Source organism: Gymnodraco acuticeps, unplaced genomic scaffold (assembly GCF_902827175.1).
Source record: "Gymnodraco acuticeps unplaced genomic scaffold, fGymAcu1.1, whole genome shotgun sequence".
Lineage (NCBI taxonomy): Eukaryota > Metazoa > Chordata > Actinopteri > Perciformes > Bathydraconidae > Gymnodraco > Gymnodraco acuticeps.
Window position 1 is genome coordinate 807,706 of NW_022989815.1, and position 17,295 is coordinate 825,000.

Here is a 17,295-nt window from a genome sequence, read left to right on the forward strand (position 1 = left end):
ATATTTAATTCACAGTAAATGTAAATACATGTTTTTTTTCATTTTCTCTATCTCCAGCCTTGCTTTTAACAGCTTAACTTCACATCCATAAATGCACTCTTTATTACCCACCATCCAATCCCCAGTCAAAGCCCCCACAATTTCAGCCATAAACCTCCCACCAGAGAGACTCCATCTTTAACTCCATGTTCAGATCAACAACAACAATGCCCCCGCAGCATCAGATGGACAGCCATAAATCACAACCACATACACACCCAGGAGAGTCCATAAATAGTGTTACAGTTATGAGGGTAAAGACATGGTGGTGAGTCCCCGGTCTCCCCGAGGGTCCTGCAGGCTGAGGCAGCATGCGAGCCACCGTCCCATAACTCTCCCATTCTTCCAGTGACAGAAAGACTTTTCATGCTCTCATTTACTTGTGAATAAATCATAGAGGGGAAACACTGCCATGCTCTTATTCTTCGTTTTCCACCAGCAATGATGGAGGGTTGTCTGGAAGCGTTCTGCAGAGAAGAACCAGATGTTTGGGTGGAGACTGTGTGAGACAAAGAGAGACAGATATAAGGAAAAAGACAGGGACAGGGAGGTTGAGACTATTTCAAAGTTACCCATATGATGGTTTTTACCAAAATAAGAGGGCAAATTATGACAGACAGACAGTATGATGGTATAAGGACCTGAAAGTATCAAGTTTAATGAAACGAGAACCAACTAATTCAAGTCTTTCAAGTGCATGGTGAAACTAAACACAATACTCATTCTTAAAGGTGGGGTAGTAGGTAATTTTGGAGAAACCAGCTCGAGTGCGCTAGAATCTGAAAATACACAACCGAAAAAAATGCCACTTCCTTACAGAGCCCCTCCTCCAACACACACAAACGCGCACGTGACCAATGAGGGCACGAGATAAGTTTGTGCACAGATGGAAGGCTGACAGGCAGGTAGGCCATCCAGTTATTTTAGCCGGGCCGGCTGGTCGTGCTTTTTACGCGCTACGGCTTCCACAGATTACATTTTTTTATGTATTTATTTTCAAAGCATTTAATATATTCATTGCTATTGCTATTAAGAGAATTCCGTGGAATATAACAAAAAGTGTTTCTGAAATAAATTACATACCCCATCTTTAAGTGCGATTTTTAAGGTAGCCTACTTCACGAATATTTCCATTTGCTGCTCTACTTTATACTTTTACTCGGCATTTTCCAAGCAATTTTTGTACTTTTTACCCCATCAAATGTATGTGACAACATGTGTTAGTAGTTACTTTCAAGATTCAGATTATAACTGTGTATAAAACTATAAACTATGACTTTGAAGAACTAACGCTGATGTACTTTTTGATTAAGCTACCAAACAGTTATGAAAGTTATTGACATTAGTCTAACCCTAACATCTGCAACATTATCCGAATGCATGCATCTATAATTATAATACAGTGTAGATATAATTCTGACGTAGACCATTGTGCATAACGAGTGCTTTTACATTACATTACATTACATTGCATTTAGCTGACGCTTTTATCCAAAGCGACTTACAATAAGTGCGTTCGACCAACAAAATACAAACTTGAAGAAAACAGAATCATATAAGTACATCAGGTTTCATAGAGCAAAAACATTTCAAGTGCTACTCAACTGGCTTTAGATAAGCCAGCCCTTTATTAGTATATAAGTGCTTTGTTAGTAATTCTATCGCTCAAAGTGGAGTCGAAAGAGATGAGTTTTCAGTCTGCGCCGGAAGGTGTGTAAGCTATCTGCTGTCCTGATGTCAATGGGGAGCTCATTCCACCATTTTGGAGCCAGGATAGCAAACCCACGTGTTTTTGCTGATGGGAACTTGGGTCCCCTTCGCAGCGAGGGTGCAGCGAACTGTTTGGTTGATGCAGAGCGGAGTGCACGTGCTGGGGTGTACGGTTTTATTATTTTTACGAAAATGTTTGAATGAAGGACCTATACTCATATTGTTTGTTTGATACACTAGTAGCCTATTATTACATTACCTTCAGTAAGAGAGTAACATCAAGATTTGTTATCATCTTCAGAATATGAGTAACACCTTGGTTAGACAAATTATATGTGATGTGATGCGTTTGTAAATAGAAACAACCCCCTGGATTTCCCCTTAAAGTTTAATTTCACACCAGACTAAATACACTTTTCAAACATTTTCATGCCCTTCTCCTTCAACACTTCCTTGCTAATCAGCGCACTGTATCACCAATCAGTTACAGCCATCTTTAACCACACAGATGCCAGACCATGAGAATTGATACATTTAATCCCCTCACTTTTATAAAGGGGGTTTAAGCATGGCCATCGTCTGAGGGGTCGGGCGCTTGTTGCAAGTGTGTTTCTGTTAAACCCCCATGACTGAATCTATTTTCTGAGGCACCTATGACACTCATCTGGACCACAACAATGCCCCCTTTCTCCTCTCCGCCTCACGCTTGGCTGGCTTCTCTGAATACAACCCAGGGCCAAATAATCCATACCCCTGAACCCCCACACAGCACTCACATACGTAGAAACACACATGAATACACATGTTGGCACTTAAATGGTCGCATGTGTTTTGTCTCACTGGAAATGTAAGTGTCACTTCTTGTAGGATCTACCAACACACCCCTAAAAGTTTTAGCTTAAAGTGGACCTATCATGCTATATTGGGGAAATATATTGTAGGGCCAAACCTATACAAAACATGTCTGCGAAGTTTTTTGCTTAAAATACCAAACAGATCACCCATTGTAGCCATGGCTCATACTGCTCATACACCTCTTTTGCAGCATCTGTTAGAGAAACGGGGATTTTGGGTCATTAGCTTAAAAAAAAAAGAGGAGAAGGCGGAGCTAATGCCTGATCAGAATGCTACCGGAGATAAAGTTACATTCTGCTGTGATAAAACGCCATCCTATTCAAAACAACATCAAGGATTATTTCTGAAACAGTATGGAGCTCAAATGCCTTTTCTCTTGCGGGTTTATCACAAGGTGAGTTCCTTTCCCCCCTCCCTGCTTTTTAAACACATGTGCTCTACAGTACAGGTTAGCTCTGAGTGTTAGCGAGGCTTGCTAATGTAAGCAAAAACGAGATTACCCAAAACACGTCAGGCATTGTTTCTGATGGCAACTTTCTGTGTGTCCACCGCCGATATTACGTCATATCTGCAGCAAATCTGTATCCGCTCATTGTACCCCCGTTTTTAAAAGATTTGGGTACGGGAAAAGAGAAAGGGTTTTATTTTCTGATGCTGCGTGAGTTCCCTGACACACCGGGGACACATATTTATGTATAAAAGACCTCAAAAAGTGCATTTTGCGTGATAGGTCCCCTTTAAGTAAACACCTACACATGATCAACTTGTATTCACTCAGAGCACTAAATAAAACAGGCACACTATACATGCTGGAACACTTGAACATCCACAAGAGAGCAACTCAGAATCAGAAAACTCATAAATACAACACTGCCCTCATGTGGAGTGATTGAAGAAATACTTTTATTTTAATTTCCTCTTCAATATAAATTAAAAAGAAATATCAAAACAGTGTCCACTCTTGGGTTTATCAGTCTTATTTTGATCAAAGTTGATCCACATTTGGATATACAACTCTTTAAACTCAGGACAGGAAATCAATCTAACTCTAAATAATGTGACCAATTGTCCACTGTATTAAACTGTAAACAGATACTTCCTATGGGTTTACTCTTAACTTAACCTTTCACTTGGAACAGTTATGCTATTATTATGCATAATACTGAGTTGTGTTACAACACAAACCCTTTTATTTCATACCATTTCTTACAATCCATTTGGCTTGAATACATACAACACAAAAGTATTACAAACTATAGCCCATTCATTCACAGGCACCCAGTGTACAAGGACTATAAGAGCAGCTGTAAAACAAACTTTAAACTTACAAGACTAAAAATAAGGATATCATTGAGAGAGTAAACAATGGTATTTTCCAGGTTTTTATTATTTATTTAAAAAGTAAAAACATAAGAAAAAAATATCATTGGATAAAAAGTGAATCATTGAATGTTTAGATATGCCTTTGAATGGAGTAGTTATACAGATGTGGCCTGTAACCCAATTCATACGTCTAGTTTCTGTGTGAATACCTGATAAGCAGCTTTCAGTGTCCGGTCTAAAATAGAAACATCACAACGTCGTCACAGTGGGTGAATATGGTTACTTTGAGATGGGCTGGGCCGCTTTGTTCTGGACATGATCCACGCTTCACATTATCTGATCTTCAGCCTGCGTGTTGAAAAATAGCAGATGCTCACAGAGAATAACCACAGGAACAAGTAAGAGTTTATTTTCTAACTTGAACCTATTGGCAATTACATTGGCTAAAAATACATTGTTCAATAGTGGGTCTACACTGTTTGTTAATCCAAAAATGTGCAATTCTTTCTTTATTTTGCTCTGTTGATTGTGTGTTATGAATAACTGAGACAGCCTTGTTAATAACAATATTTGTTTTGCTATATTAATGTATTATTATTTGTAATTGTCAAGCTGAAGCTTTGATGCAAATATCCAAGAGATCAGAGATTTATTTCCATATTAAAGCTATTGCTTTTCTATTTTGTACATACATTATAAGACACATATAAGCTCCTCTGCTTTGCAAGATGTCTCACATTTATCTAAAGTTTTACACAACTGCAGTATTCTTGTTCTTGTCTTCTAACACTTTACTGTGTACTCTGGTTTATATATTTCGAGTGCATTATTTAAAATGATTGTTCCATCTAATTTGTTGAGTGTTTTTATGGTTAATGATGCAAACATCATTCCCAAGATTATATATATTTCTTTACAGCCTTCCTGAAACTACAGCTAATGTGAACACTGCTGTATTTACCTCTCAGTAGGAGTGTAGTGCTCCCCTCTCTCTGGCCCCCCCGCAGCCAGTTGGCTGGCTTTGATAAGAGACTGAAGGCGGTGAGGTCACCATTCGACTGCTTATCTTCACAGCCAGGGCTGGTGCTTCTCGGGGCTATTTAACTTGTTTTTAAACACGTGGATTTTCGTCATCGCTTTCTCAATTCACCATAGACTGTATATATAAAGGTTGTGACTGAACTTTTTGAAAATGTTGTTAGATTTTAAGTAATCAAATAAAGACGTTTCTTAAATTCAGTCAGAAGAGCCTAAGTAACTTTAAGGCACTCTTGGCATATCTCATTCAAGTAACTGTAAAATATTTCTTCCAAACACTTGCTTTTTACAAGGGGTTGATTTTTGGTTAATTTACACACTTTGACTAACTAGCACTTATTTCTCTTTGATTTAACTAAATGTAAAATGTAATGTTATATTTTATTCCATTCTATTTCAATGTAAATACTGCTTTATTTTATTTTTTCCTATATTTTTCTTATTTATTTTGTTATGTTATTATAGTGTTCTTAAAATAGCTATCTGTGTTTTTAAATGTTTGTATTACTTTTATGTATACACCACGACACCAAGTCAAATTCCTCACCTACCTGGTGATAAACCCATTTCTGATTCTGATACTCCACATATTTGCTTAGCTCTTACATTGGCTAAACTACTTTATTTTAACTTCAGTCCATTACAAAAAAGACGGATAAAACGCACACAGACAGACACACTCACACATTTAAAAACATTTATATCAGGAAATACTACTTCACTTCTTCTGAGTGCGGCATCATTTACCAAAATGTGCCATCAGAGGGCGACATCTCACAATCTTCTTTCTCACATCCATGCCACATTGAGAGTTCAGAGAAAATATCTAAATAGAACCATTGTCTGCAGTACATTATTAACTTTTACATAGTGGACCTTTTTCTAAACTGGGGTTTTGATGGAATACTGTATACACAGCAGGACTGTGGATTAGTTATATTAATTGTTTACTACAAGTTAGTGATAGATCTGTTTCATTGCGGCTGTGCTTTCCTTTAGCGTTGTGTCTCCCTGTCTGACACCAACTAATTATAATGCAACACTCAAACCATTCACAGGAGTGTGGCCAAAACATACAGTGAGTTGTTCATTTTTGGTGAAAAACATGAGGGAAATGGATACAGAAAGACATTAGGGTGACACAGTATTGAAAAAAGCCCATAAATAATTTCACCATAATCTGTCTCCTCAGACATGGCAGGGAGCAGACTGTGAGGAGGGAAAACCTCGTAATCTGTCCCGCCTGCCGCTCACTGCAGCCAGCAGTGAAGGGTGATGCTCAGGATAGCTTCCCTATAGGATTATATGATAGCACATGTCAGTGAAAGGGCACCTGGATAAATAATAATAATAATAATAATAGATTTAATTTGTTAGCGTTTTTACAGGTGCTCAAAGACGCTTTACAGATATAGTGAAGAGAAAAGAAAAGAAAGGAACAACAGATAAATATATAGTTAAAGTAAAGGTTAAGTAAAGTTAAAGGATAGACAAACATCTAAACACACTCTACACCACAAGAGTAGTCAGGTTGCATTTTTCAGCCCCTGCTAGGAGTTAAAGGTCCCCTATTATACTATTTTTCATCAATATATTATAGGTCTCAGATATATACAAAACATGTCTCTGAAGTGTTTGGCTCCAAATACCAAACAGATCATGCATGGTAGCATCCCATAAACCCCTCTGTTTCAGCCCTGTTTCAAAAGTGCTGATTCTGTGTCTGTTACTTTAGATGAAAATAAGGAGCCACTTCCCACGCCCCTCTGAGAGATATTTGGTTCAAATAAAACAAAAAGGTGCTCTAGGAGGAGATTCAGGTGATAAGGTGGGGGGGGGGGGGGGGAGTACCTTGGTTGGTGATTGGCTAATGGTTACACAAGCCAAAAAAACATTATGACATCACGAAGTGGCCGACATCTGATCAGCTCATTTTCAGACAGGATTTTATATAAATGGATCAGAACAAAAAGAGAGAGAATCTTTGTCCCTGGAACTTTCAGAATCTCTTTACACAGAGGGGACACATGTTTATGTGTAAAATACATGAAAAAGTGGATTTTGCACCATAGCTGACCTTTAAAGTCATTACAGCTGAGAGAGTTGACTAGAAATTGTACATTGGCTATAGCTTAAGGATTCCCTTTTCTTCCAGATATCACTGAAGTCCTGTTTGAGTATCTGGTGCCTGAGAGGATGGAGCCAGAGGCAGAGCGGGAGTCTGAGTCCTGGGTTCCAGACAACAGCCAGGCTGGGCCTTCCTCTCCGGACTCCTCTGGGATCGAGGGAACCGTCGACCGGCTGCAGGAGATGATGAACGGCATGGAGACGCTGCTGACAGACATGGAGGAGTTACGGAGCGACTGCAGCCAACAGACTGCTGAGCTGATAAGTGCAGCGCTGGACCTGAGGACGGAGCAGGAAGAGATAAAGGAGGATTACTCTGAGTTGTCCAGGGAGATGCAGGAGCTCCTCGACACAGTGCAAAGCTTTTTGAGCACCAAGTGTGACTTCCAACCCTCAGAGAAGGAAGAATTAGCTGAGCAGCAGAGAGAGCCCAAAGAGACGGAGAGTGACTGACAGACTTTAAGGTTTCTTAGGAGATAAAACTGTGATGTGTGAGGTTGTGAATCTGGATGCACGGGTCAAAATCTGGATGGCATGCGTTTGTAAGTTGTGTGAGAAGCTGAGTTTTTGAAAAAGATACATTTTTAAATTACATTTTACGACATTTTGTTGAGCAAATAGTTCTTTTAGGTCTATATCTGAAAATCTGTCCACTGAAAAAGAGTTTCTAATATGCATGATTCGTTTTCAGTTCAGTAAATATATCACAGTGCATACAACTTTAAGAAAAACAACCATAAAATGGAATGAATACCTCTCTGTCGTATACTTTTAATAAAACATCATGAGCTTTACAAGGGTACAATTTGTTGCATAGCTTACTTTCTAGATTGCCACGTGCCACTGACTTTAACGCAAGCGATGACAAGACCATAATCCTGCGCTGCATGTGAACACATGATTTATATGCCACCCAGAAACAAACACACACACTTCACAGCTATCATTTCCCAGTACCAAGGTATTTTATGTTGACAGATATGATTTAAGTATGTTACTCTCTTCAGCCTGGATGGCTCCTCCAGCTTCTTCTTTGATGAATTTCTGGCACAGGAATGCTTCTCTTCTTTTGGTACATCTTCCATATGCTCTCCCCATCCAAGCTCCACTGTGGTTTCGTGCTAAAATAACCCTAAATGTGATGTTTACTTCCCACCAGCACCCCTGCTGCTACCCACTGGTTTGTATTTAGTGGTCAGGGGATGTGTGAAGGGGACAATCAGTGGCCAGCAACCTGAAAAGAAACCAAGGACCTTCAAGATCCCTCCACCTTAAATGTAATTTTAGTGGGTTCTTATGTCATGTACACAGGTTATGCAACCACTTCATTATGTGTACCAAAATATTCTCTTCCTCTTCTGTGTTGGAACAAACTTAATGCAAATGTTACGCAAACGCCCATATTTGTTTTCTAAATGTCTCAAAGTAAAACATGTGGCTGGTATTGAAAATACTTGATATAAATATCATCTTGAGTAGACCCACAGCCTGAGGGTCTTAAGAAGGCAAGGCAAGGCAAGGCAAGGCAAGTTTATTTATATAGCACTTTCAACACAAGGCAAATCAAAGTGCTTTAAGAAGAAATTATAGCTTATGTTAAACGTTAAAAAAAGAAGTACGAATCTTTTTTGAGGGATTCTGTTTACGTGTGGCTGAAACCTGACACTATATAGGCTGAGGGCTTGGTGAGCAGAGAGGGTGAGGAGAAGCTGTGCAGCCGTGCCTACCTTCATCACTGAGGTGTTCATCTCTCTGCTGCTCACTACCAGCCGGAGTCACTTCAAGAAGGTAAGACATGATCTGATGGCATTCACGGTTTCATTTATCCAGGTTTAAACTTTTTGCACATTCATGTCTAAGATATTAGCAAATAAATCTCTAGAGACATCAAGAAATGTAGCTTTCATCCCATATGGAATTATCCTTTATATTGAGTATTACAATTTAAGGTGTTTTCAGTGGTGGCATGTAACAAAGGTCATTACGTTTTGTATATGAGTATTTTCCTTCCATGCCACTTTAAATTTCTGCTCTTCCACATATTGGAAGAGTGGGGAAATATTGTATTTTCTACCCTACAGTGAATTAATCTGACAACTTTAGAAGTGGGTATTTTTACACACAAAACATATAATGCTTTAAAACAGGATGTTTTGTTGTAAATTGAAATGCCCAACATTTTCTTTAATACAGCTTGAATGTTAACTCAATTAATAATGATTTGTAAAAAATTGATTGGAAACTGTTTTCTTTAATCTATTGACATTCTTTATGTGAACATGAAATGGTTCCAGCTGCGTTCTTAAAAAAAGAAGTCATTTTCACATTTGTATTCAACAATCAAGCCTTTCATCATTGTTTGCTGTTTGACACAACAAGCATTGTGACGATGAATGCATGTGCAATAATAAAACAATTATATATTAACATAATAGTAGTTAATTTTCCTGATTATACTGATGATAGAACTGTAACTTCGTACACTTTGGTATGAGAAAAATATCTGAATACTACTCCACCATTGTTTTTCTTCTCATTGCTATTCTCACCAACAGTTCTGTAGAAGCTTCTAGTGAAAATGAATATTGTACAAGTCCTGGGTCTCCTACAGCTGCTGGCTGTACCTGCTTTCACTGTAAGTCTCAGTATTAACAATATCTATAATATCGTTCCAATTGCATGTCCATAACAAGTGATTTAATACAGATATAAATAGCAAAGAACACTTTGTACAGTACGTCCAAAATCTCAACAGGCAAAGGCACACTATGTTATTTCTGACACATGTGGTGTTTATGTGCCACAAAGAGAGTTTATGCAAGTGTTGGGGATGGTTTGTGGCTAAATGTTCCAGTTTCTATTTCAGTGTCTCCAGGATGCTCATAATGTGTGTTAGTGGTTGGTGGTGTGGGATATGGTGATGTGTGAGAGCATGTATGTGTTCCAGAGGCTGGAGGAGTGACTAGTGTTTTTCTTTTTTCAGCTGATACCGCCAAGCCATGACTACTGGGGAGAGTTTACAGCCTACGGGCCCTGCAGCCGCACCTGTGGCACAGGCGTGGCAATGAGAACCAGGAAATGTGTCACCTCCAGGTTAGAAATAGAGTGACAGGATGGAACATAATACTGTACTAAAGATTTTACAATACTCAAAAGTAGGACAGTAATTATTTGTTTGAAATCCTCTTTTTAAAAATGTTGCACTGTCTTTTTTTCCAGTTACTACTATATTCTATATAAATGATCATAATCATATTATTGAAGTGCACCTGATCTGCATGACCAATAAAGCCAAATACATTTAACAATAAAGAGAGTTATCTGGCTTTTATGTTATTAATATTATTTTTCTTTTCTCTTATAGGACTGATGGAGGGCATAACTGCCTAGGATCCTCTAAGTCCTTCCAAACCTGCAACACACAGGTAATTTGAGGCCTCTTTATTAATGAGATCCACCCACAACCTTCATTAATGTATCCTAAAACATGCCAATAATCCAACATTGTGTCACAACAGGCATGTGCAGATGGAACCAGGGACTACAGGCAGAAGCAGTGCTCCCAGTTTGACAGAACGGACTTTCAGAGCAAACACCATACATGGGTGCCTTTTTATGGATGTATGTAAAATACCTGTTATGTACTGTACATTTTCTTAAGTGTTTAGGATTTATTATGAGATGTATTTAACATTATTGGATTACCAGAGGTGTTGGTGTTGATTAAGTCCTCACTGACACCCTGGCAAACGATCTAAAAGTTAGTGCTGCTGTTTGATGTATTTACCGATCTATTATTTGTTCTGTAGCCGCCAATCCATGTGAGCTGAGCTGTGTCCCAAGAGGGCAGAACTTCTTCTACAGACACAGACCATCAGTGGTTGATGGGACACCGTGCTATGTGGGCCGCACTGATATCTGTGTGGATGGAGTCTGCAGGGTGGGAACAATAATTAGATCCATAATGCAATGACAGACTTTCAGTGCTTCATAATGTACTGTTTATCTATAGAATATCATTGCCTATTCTCCTAAATAAGTAGCTTTTATTTGCATTTACAAGTGCACAAGCACAGTGGTGTAATGAAAAAAATGTGTCTTTTCAGGTTCTGGTCCATGGAGAGTTTATGGGCTTGGATGAAGACACTAATTCTGTTAACTCTGCTAACATCGTTGCTACTCGCCCAAGGGAGACACTTACATACCACTACAAAACTGGTGTCTATGGCCAGTGCTCTGCCTCTTGCAATGGAGGCATGCAGTACCGCAGTGTGAAATGCTGGGTTCAGGACACAGCAAACCCCCGTGTGGTGGAGGAGTCTCACTGCATCAACCAGCGCCTGCAGAGGCCACAGAGCCAGCAGGCCTGCAACATGCATCCCTGTGCCGAGTACAGCGTCTCCAGCTTCAGCGTGGTGTGTACCTCACAGAGAACTTTATAGTTATATATATATAACAGACAGGCAATGGCATATTGTTGCTTGCAATTAAATGAAAATAAGTTAAAGCATTAATGAGAATAGAAAGATAGAATCCAATACTTACACCGTACAGAATGTAAAGCAAAGTGGCTAAGAGTACCATTTCATTATCACTTTTCCTATGTTTTTGCACAGTCCAAGAGTGGAAAGACACATCGATATCTTTGTCATTGGAAACATTGAGATTTAAGTTAAATGTGATACCAATTTAAAATAATTGTAAATGATATAGAGCCGATCAACTGTCTTGATTATAGTCTCATATTGTAATTAGTCAAGTCAGGTCACTTTTATTTGTAACCCAAACAATATCACAAATCACACATTTCTCAGGGGACTTACATTCTGTACGGTGTAGCATACACTACCATTTGTCATTTTTGACCATAGATCCAGAATAAGTTAAACTTACCACCATCAAGGGATATATTTTTATATGGAAAAACCCTTAGGAAAATGAAAATACAAGGACAATAAAGACAATCCTGGAAACAAAATGATATGCACCATGATTTATTTGGTAATGATGGTTTGCTGTGGGACTGACATTTTAAACTATCTTGTCATGATGCTCAGTGCTCGGTGACTTGTGGGGAAGGCCAGCAGACGAGGGAGGTGTTCTGCGTGGGGCCTGGGGGTGAACGCCTGGCTGACCACGCCTGCAACGGACTGGCAAGACCCTCTTCTGTCCAGGCCTGTCGTAGACCCGCCTGTTACACACACATCACCTGGCATGTGACCGACTACGGCCTGGTAGGTAACATGCAGAGTGTTGTGGACTGGGAAGGAACCTTTGCCTCTCCCCACATTATTCACCCTCTCCTCTCCTGTCTCTGCAGTGCACCATGAGCTGTGGTGGTGGTGTGAGGGAGAGGAGAGTGGGCTGTTTTGATACAGATTTGAACCCCTACCCAGAGGCCCGGTGTGGAACAGCTAGCAGACCCGTCTCTGTGGAAACATGTAACTCACAGCCATGCCACGCAGCACAAAGTGAGCCAAATCTGAACCAGTCAAACTCTTTTGGTTTTATTGTTTTTGCATGTTTGTATTTAACTAATGTACCTTATATTTAGTGGTCCCAAGTGTGCAGGACCCAAGGGCACATGAAACCACCACAAGAGGATTTGTGCCCCATGTTCCAGAAGACCCTTCAGGTATGTACAGCATGTGGAGGATGTTTTATTAAAATGTTATTCTCTTTCTACGCATTTCAAATGAAATTATTTTTGAATGTGTAGATTAAGCAGTGGTTAAGAAAATGTGGTAATACATATTTTATATGACACACGACAAGTTATTTTAGCACAGGCATTACTCAGATTATTTTCAAGTCAATTCCTCCTCAGGCTGTAAAGAAATGTTGCACTTATGTTGTCATTTTTAAAAGTCAAACTTACATCACTTTTGACAATTTCTTTAATGGGTTTTTAAAATAACCCCTGGGCAATTATGCAATCATGTACAGCAATATAATCACATAGATGGCAGATCAGCCCATCCCTTCCTCCACCACCACACTCACCCCCAATTACCACATCCGAGCCACACACTCTACATATATATAAAACATATCCAGCTGAACATAACTACTACTAAATAAAATCCCAACCCTTCAAAAAGACATATATAAACACATATTTACAGGTCTATGGAATGTACAGTATGCTTGTTTGACCATGTCTGCGTCTGTGTTTACTTGCGATAGCTTCCAGGCCACAAACAAACAGTGTCTACCCTCCTGTGACTGGTCCTCAATGCGCACAGTCACACTATGGCTGCTGTCCTGACGGCCATACCTCCGCCGCCGGGCCCAGGAATGAGGGCTGCTCCCTAAATGACTGTATTCACACCAGGTAACACTGCTCCCTTAACCCATTAAATCACATACATCTGTTAATAAATAGCATATTATATAACATCGAAGAACTTCTAATAATCTCTTTTCTGCAGATTTGGCTGTTGTTTGGATGGAGTGACTCCAGCTCAAGGATTTGCAAGGGCTGGATGTCCTGAATACCGGACAGCTGTGGTAAGAATAACATCTGTTTCTCCTTATGATTCAATAAACAGGATACTGAGGTTACTCAAAATGTATTTATTCTTTATGGAATGTGCCATATATATATGTATATAAGTATAGGGTCTTTTTGGCTCTTGTGAAGCTTTGGCAAGTCTGAGAAAATAATCATAAGGATGTTTGTGGTAATAGGTTGTCTTTTTTTACCACAAAATGGGTATTCCCCAGTTTAAAAAAAAAGATTGACCCATTTTACCAACTAAATTGTTTATGAACATCCTCTAACTAAACCCTGCATATATATATGTTCTAGATGTACTGGCTATACAGGACAATTGACCATCTTTCTTTTGTCTTTCTTTTTTTCTAAGCAACACACACCACCTCCTACTGCCCCTCCAGCCAGTGGCAATGTGTGCTCCATGCCTCGCGATGAAGGCTCCTGCGACAGATGGGCGGTGCGCTTCTTCTTTGACTCTGGCACTGGCAGATGTACTGAGTTCTGGTATGGAAGCTGCCAGGGCAATGCCAATAACTTTATGTCCCTGGGAGCATGCCAGAGAGAGTGTGGTGGTGTAGTGATGAGGGATCCCCCAACTCCACCTCGCAGAGGGACCCCAAGGAGAGGATCCCCCAGCGGGGCATAACCATCCACACAATTAATACCTCATAATCAGTACTGTCAACACAGCGTTTATTTTAACATCAGACTTTGGATTATAAATTATTTAGATCACATTATAACTGACACAATCCCAGCTCAGGGTTCTGATTTTGTTTGCAGTTTGATCTTTGGTATTTTGTTTGTGATGTTCAAAATATTCACTTTCACACATTTTGCCTTTTAGATCATATACAATTCAATGATGTCAATGTGATAACCCAAGATAAATCATTAACCAAATCAATAAATGTTCAAATATCCGGTAATAAAACCCGAGTGTGGTCTATTTTTGCAATGTTTCCAATACCGTTTTATTTTATTCCTCAATTTTATTTTATTCCTCAATTTTTCGGTTTTTACAAAACAAAATACAGTGGTGTAATATCAAATTCTACATTTACTGAGATAGTAAAATATGGTTTATTTACTTTTACTATGGATTCCTATTTTCTAAATGATGTATGGCCTGGATTTCAGGAGCAAACACTGTGGCTTCCTAGTTTTGTTGGCAAGTTAGAGTTTAAAAACATGTGTCAATGTTAGCATAAAACATTATTAGCCAGATTTTGATTAGGAAAAAATCTATCTGTCTCACCACAGAACAAAAATGATGTTTAGAAAATACTGATCTTGTATTTTCACGACCAGACTTTTACTTTGAAACATATTTTTTATATTTTGAAGGGACCTCACTTTACAACCGGAAATAAACGCATTTCATTTCCTCTGAGTATTTTTCTGCAAACAGCTGGCTACATTCATCGCACGGGGAATTGAAAAGCAATAAACACCGAGTTATTTTTGTCAGTTTTTCTTTCCTAACAATCAGACAGTGTCTGCAGTCAGCATAACCATGGTAAGAGTGTTTGGTTTTACGTTTTGATATGTTAAAACGCACGCAGTATCAGCTATATTAGCTCCTGTTAATCCATCACAGCTAAAGCTAAGCTAACAAGCTACGATGCTAATATTTCTCTGTCAATGGTGTCTTTTCCAGTTTCTTCGTTGCTATGAACATCTCACGATAAAATGTAATAATTAACTCATTTTTATTTGACTTCTTAATGTGGAATCAGTTACTTATGTGGGACCTATTGTAAAATAGTAATACGTTAAAGCCACAGTAAGTCATTTGATTAAAAAATAATGTGCATTTATCTCGTGTGATTCATGGAGAAATGTACTCTAAATGCTTGGTTTTTCACAGTAACGGATACAACTGGGCATTAATATATGATGTGATTTAACGTAATGTGATTGCATTAATTTGTGTATTTAATATTATAAATCATCTTTACAGTCGCACACAATTTTGCTTGTTCAACCAACCAAGAGACCAGAGGGCCGCACATATGCTGACTATGAGTCAGTGAATGAATGTATGGAGGGTAAGTCTTCTTCAGCTGTTTTTTAAATAGTTAACTTAACCAATACTCTGGAACTAGCAACATTACATTTTTAATTAAACAACATTCCTCACCATTGTAATAATTATTAATTTGAACATATATCAGCATCAGAAACATATTTATTGCCAAGTAGGATAACGCATACTAGGAATTGTTCCTAGTGTATATGATGCTTACATAAACAGTCAAAGAAGATAAGTTGTAAGAAAAGGAACAACAAATAAAACTATAATAACATTAAAATATAGAGCAATATTTACATGAAATATAGATATACCAAAACAAATATGTACACAATAATATGACTAAATACTCGTAAAAAATATGTGCAGTTTTGGTTGGAAAGGTGGAAAGCTGTGCAGATATTAGATGTATTTGATATTATTTAGTGCTATCTGTGCCATTTAAGCTAAGGTGTCCATGGGTGCTTTGAAAGGCGCCTCTAAATAGAATTAATTATTATTGATATTTTGATGATGTTTATTAAACACAAATAGTTTTGTTATTATTCAGCATGTCCTGCACCCTTCTTCCAGGTGTTTGCAAAATGTATGAAGAGCATCTTAAGAGGATGAATCCAAGCAGTCCCTCCATAACATACGACATAAGTCAGTTGTTTGACTTCATTGACGACTTGGCAGACCTGAGCTGTCTGGTGTAAGTATGATCTGCCTATCCATTTGAATCAAAATCAACCTTGCATGAAATGTGTTGGTCACTTCCATTGAAAGTATAATTTGTTTTGCATACAGATACAGAGCGGACACTCAAACATACCAACCATACAACAAAGACTGGATCAAGGAGAAGATATATGTCCTGCTGCGGCGTCAGGCTCAGCAGGCAGCAAAGTGAACACATCAGTAAGGAGTTGTCCTGCTAAACACTTGGAAGGAGTTTATGCTGCACTATTTTTCTACAGTGTCTTGAAGATCTGTGTATAAGGACAACATTGTCAGTTTGACAAAGGGAAGGGTTTACATACTACACCATACATTGGGAAAGGAAAGGGTTTGAAAACTGGGGACATTTCCAAAATGTGGGGCTTTATATAGAAAGGAAGTCGTGCTCTGCCGCCTACGTATGTTTGTTATTAGTTACACTAAGGTCTTGGTGGGGAGAATGACTGCCACGACTAACGTATTGATGGAGTGTGATCTGTGCTTGAAGAAATGTTCCTGGACTAGGTAAAAACTGTTTTTGTTGTTTTAGTAGTGTTTTTGTTTCCCTAGAAGTGGTTACATTTTCTTATACATTTACTGAGCAGTTGGATTTCGACATTCTGTTCACTGTGAATGCCGGTTATTTTACTTTTAAATAAAATAAATAATCTGCATAACTGACTCCAGAAGATTTACTTTACATATTCCATCTATAATTTCTGTCACTGTATCCTACCATCATGGGGGAAATATTTGTGTTGTAAACATGTTGATTTATAATAACGCAGTTTGAGTTTTCTTTGATTTAAACAAAAATAAAGTATTGTTTTCTGACTGGTCTCCACTCGCTACTATACAACAGATATCACAATGAAGAAAAAACATGTCCTGTTCATTCAGAATCTCAGTATAGAAATTGCTGGTTGACAAGGATCTACATATGGATTTGTGTATGTGTTTAATGGTTGGA

The 17,295-nt window shown here is 38.5% G+C and overlaps 2 protein-coding genes across 3 annotated transcripts; both read left to right on the top strand.

The window, feature by feature from the left end:
- Positions 1-8,024: 8,024 nt before the first annotated feature.
- Positions 8,025-14,553, top strand: paplnb (papilin b, proteoglycan-like sulfated glycoprotein). Of its 2 annotated transcripts, XM_034231715.1 has the most exons (13): positions 8,025-8,880; positions 9,648-9,727; positions 10,076-10,185; positions 10,457-10,517; positions 10,611-10,713; positions 10,902-11,032; positions 11,199-11,507; positions 12,150-12,326; positions 12,413-12,563; positions 12,647-12,727; positions 13,279-13,426; positions 13,524-13,602; positions 13,962-14,553. In XM_034231715.1, exons 2-13 carry the CDS (start codon positions 9,671-9,673, stop codon positions 14,235-14,237), a joined length of 1,683 nt encoding a protein of 560 aa, XP_034087606.1. In that variant the 5' UTR covers positions 8,025-8,880; positions 9,648-9,670; the 3' UTR covers positions 14,238-14,553. The 2 variants fall into 2 exon arrangements, with proteins under 2 accessions (XP_034087606.1, XP_034087596.1); XM_034231705.1 differs by having other exon boundaries at positions 8,025-9,727.
- A 405-nt stretch (positions 14,554-14,958) lies between these two features.
- On the top strand, positions 14,959-17,159 carry LOC117556036 (enhancer of rudimentary homolog). The gene is made up of 4 exons (XM_034231178.1): positions 14,959-15,110; positions 15,555-15,642; positions 16,200-16,320; positions 16,416-17,159. Exons 1-4 carry the CDS (start codon positions 15,108-15,110, stop codon positions 16,516-16,518), a joined length of 315 nt encoding a protein of 104 aa, XP_034087069.1. The 5' UTR covers positions 14,959-15,107; the 3' UTR covers positions 16,519-17,159.
- Positions 17,160-17,295: the final 136 nt, after the last annotated feature.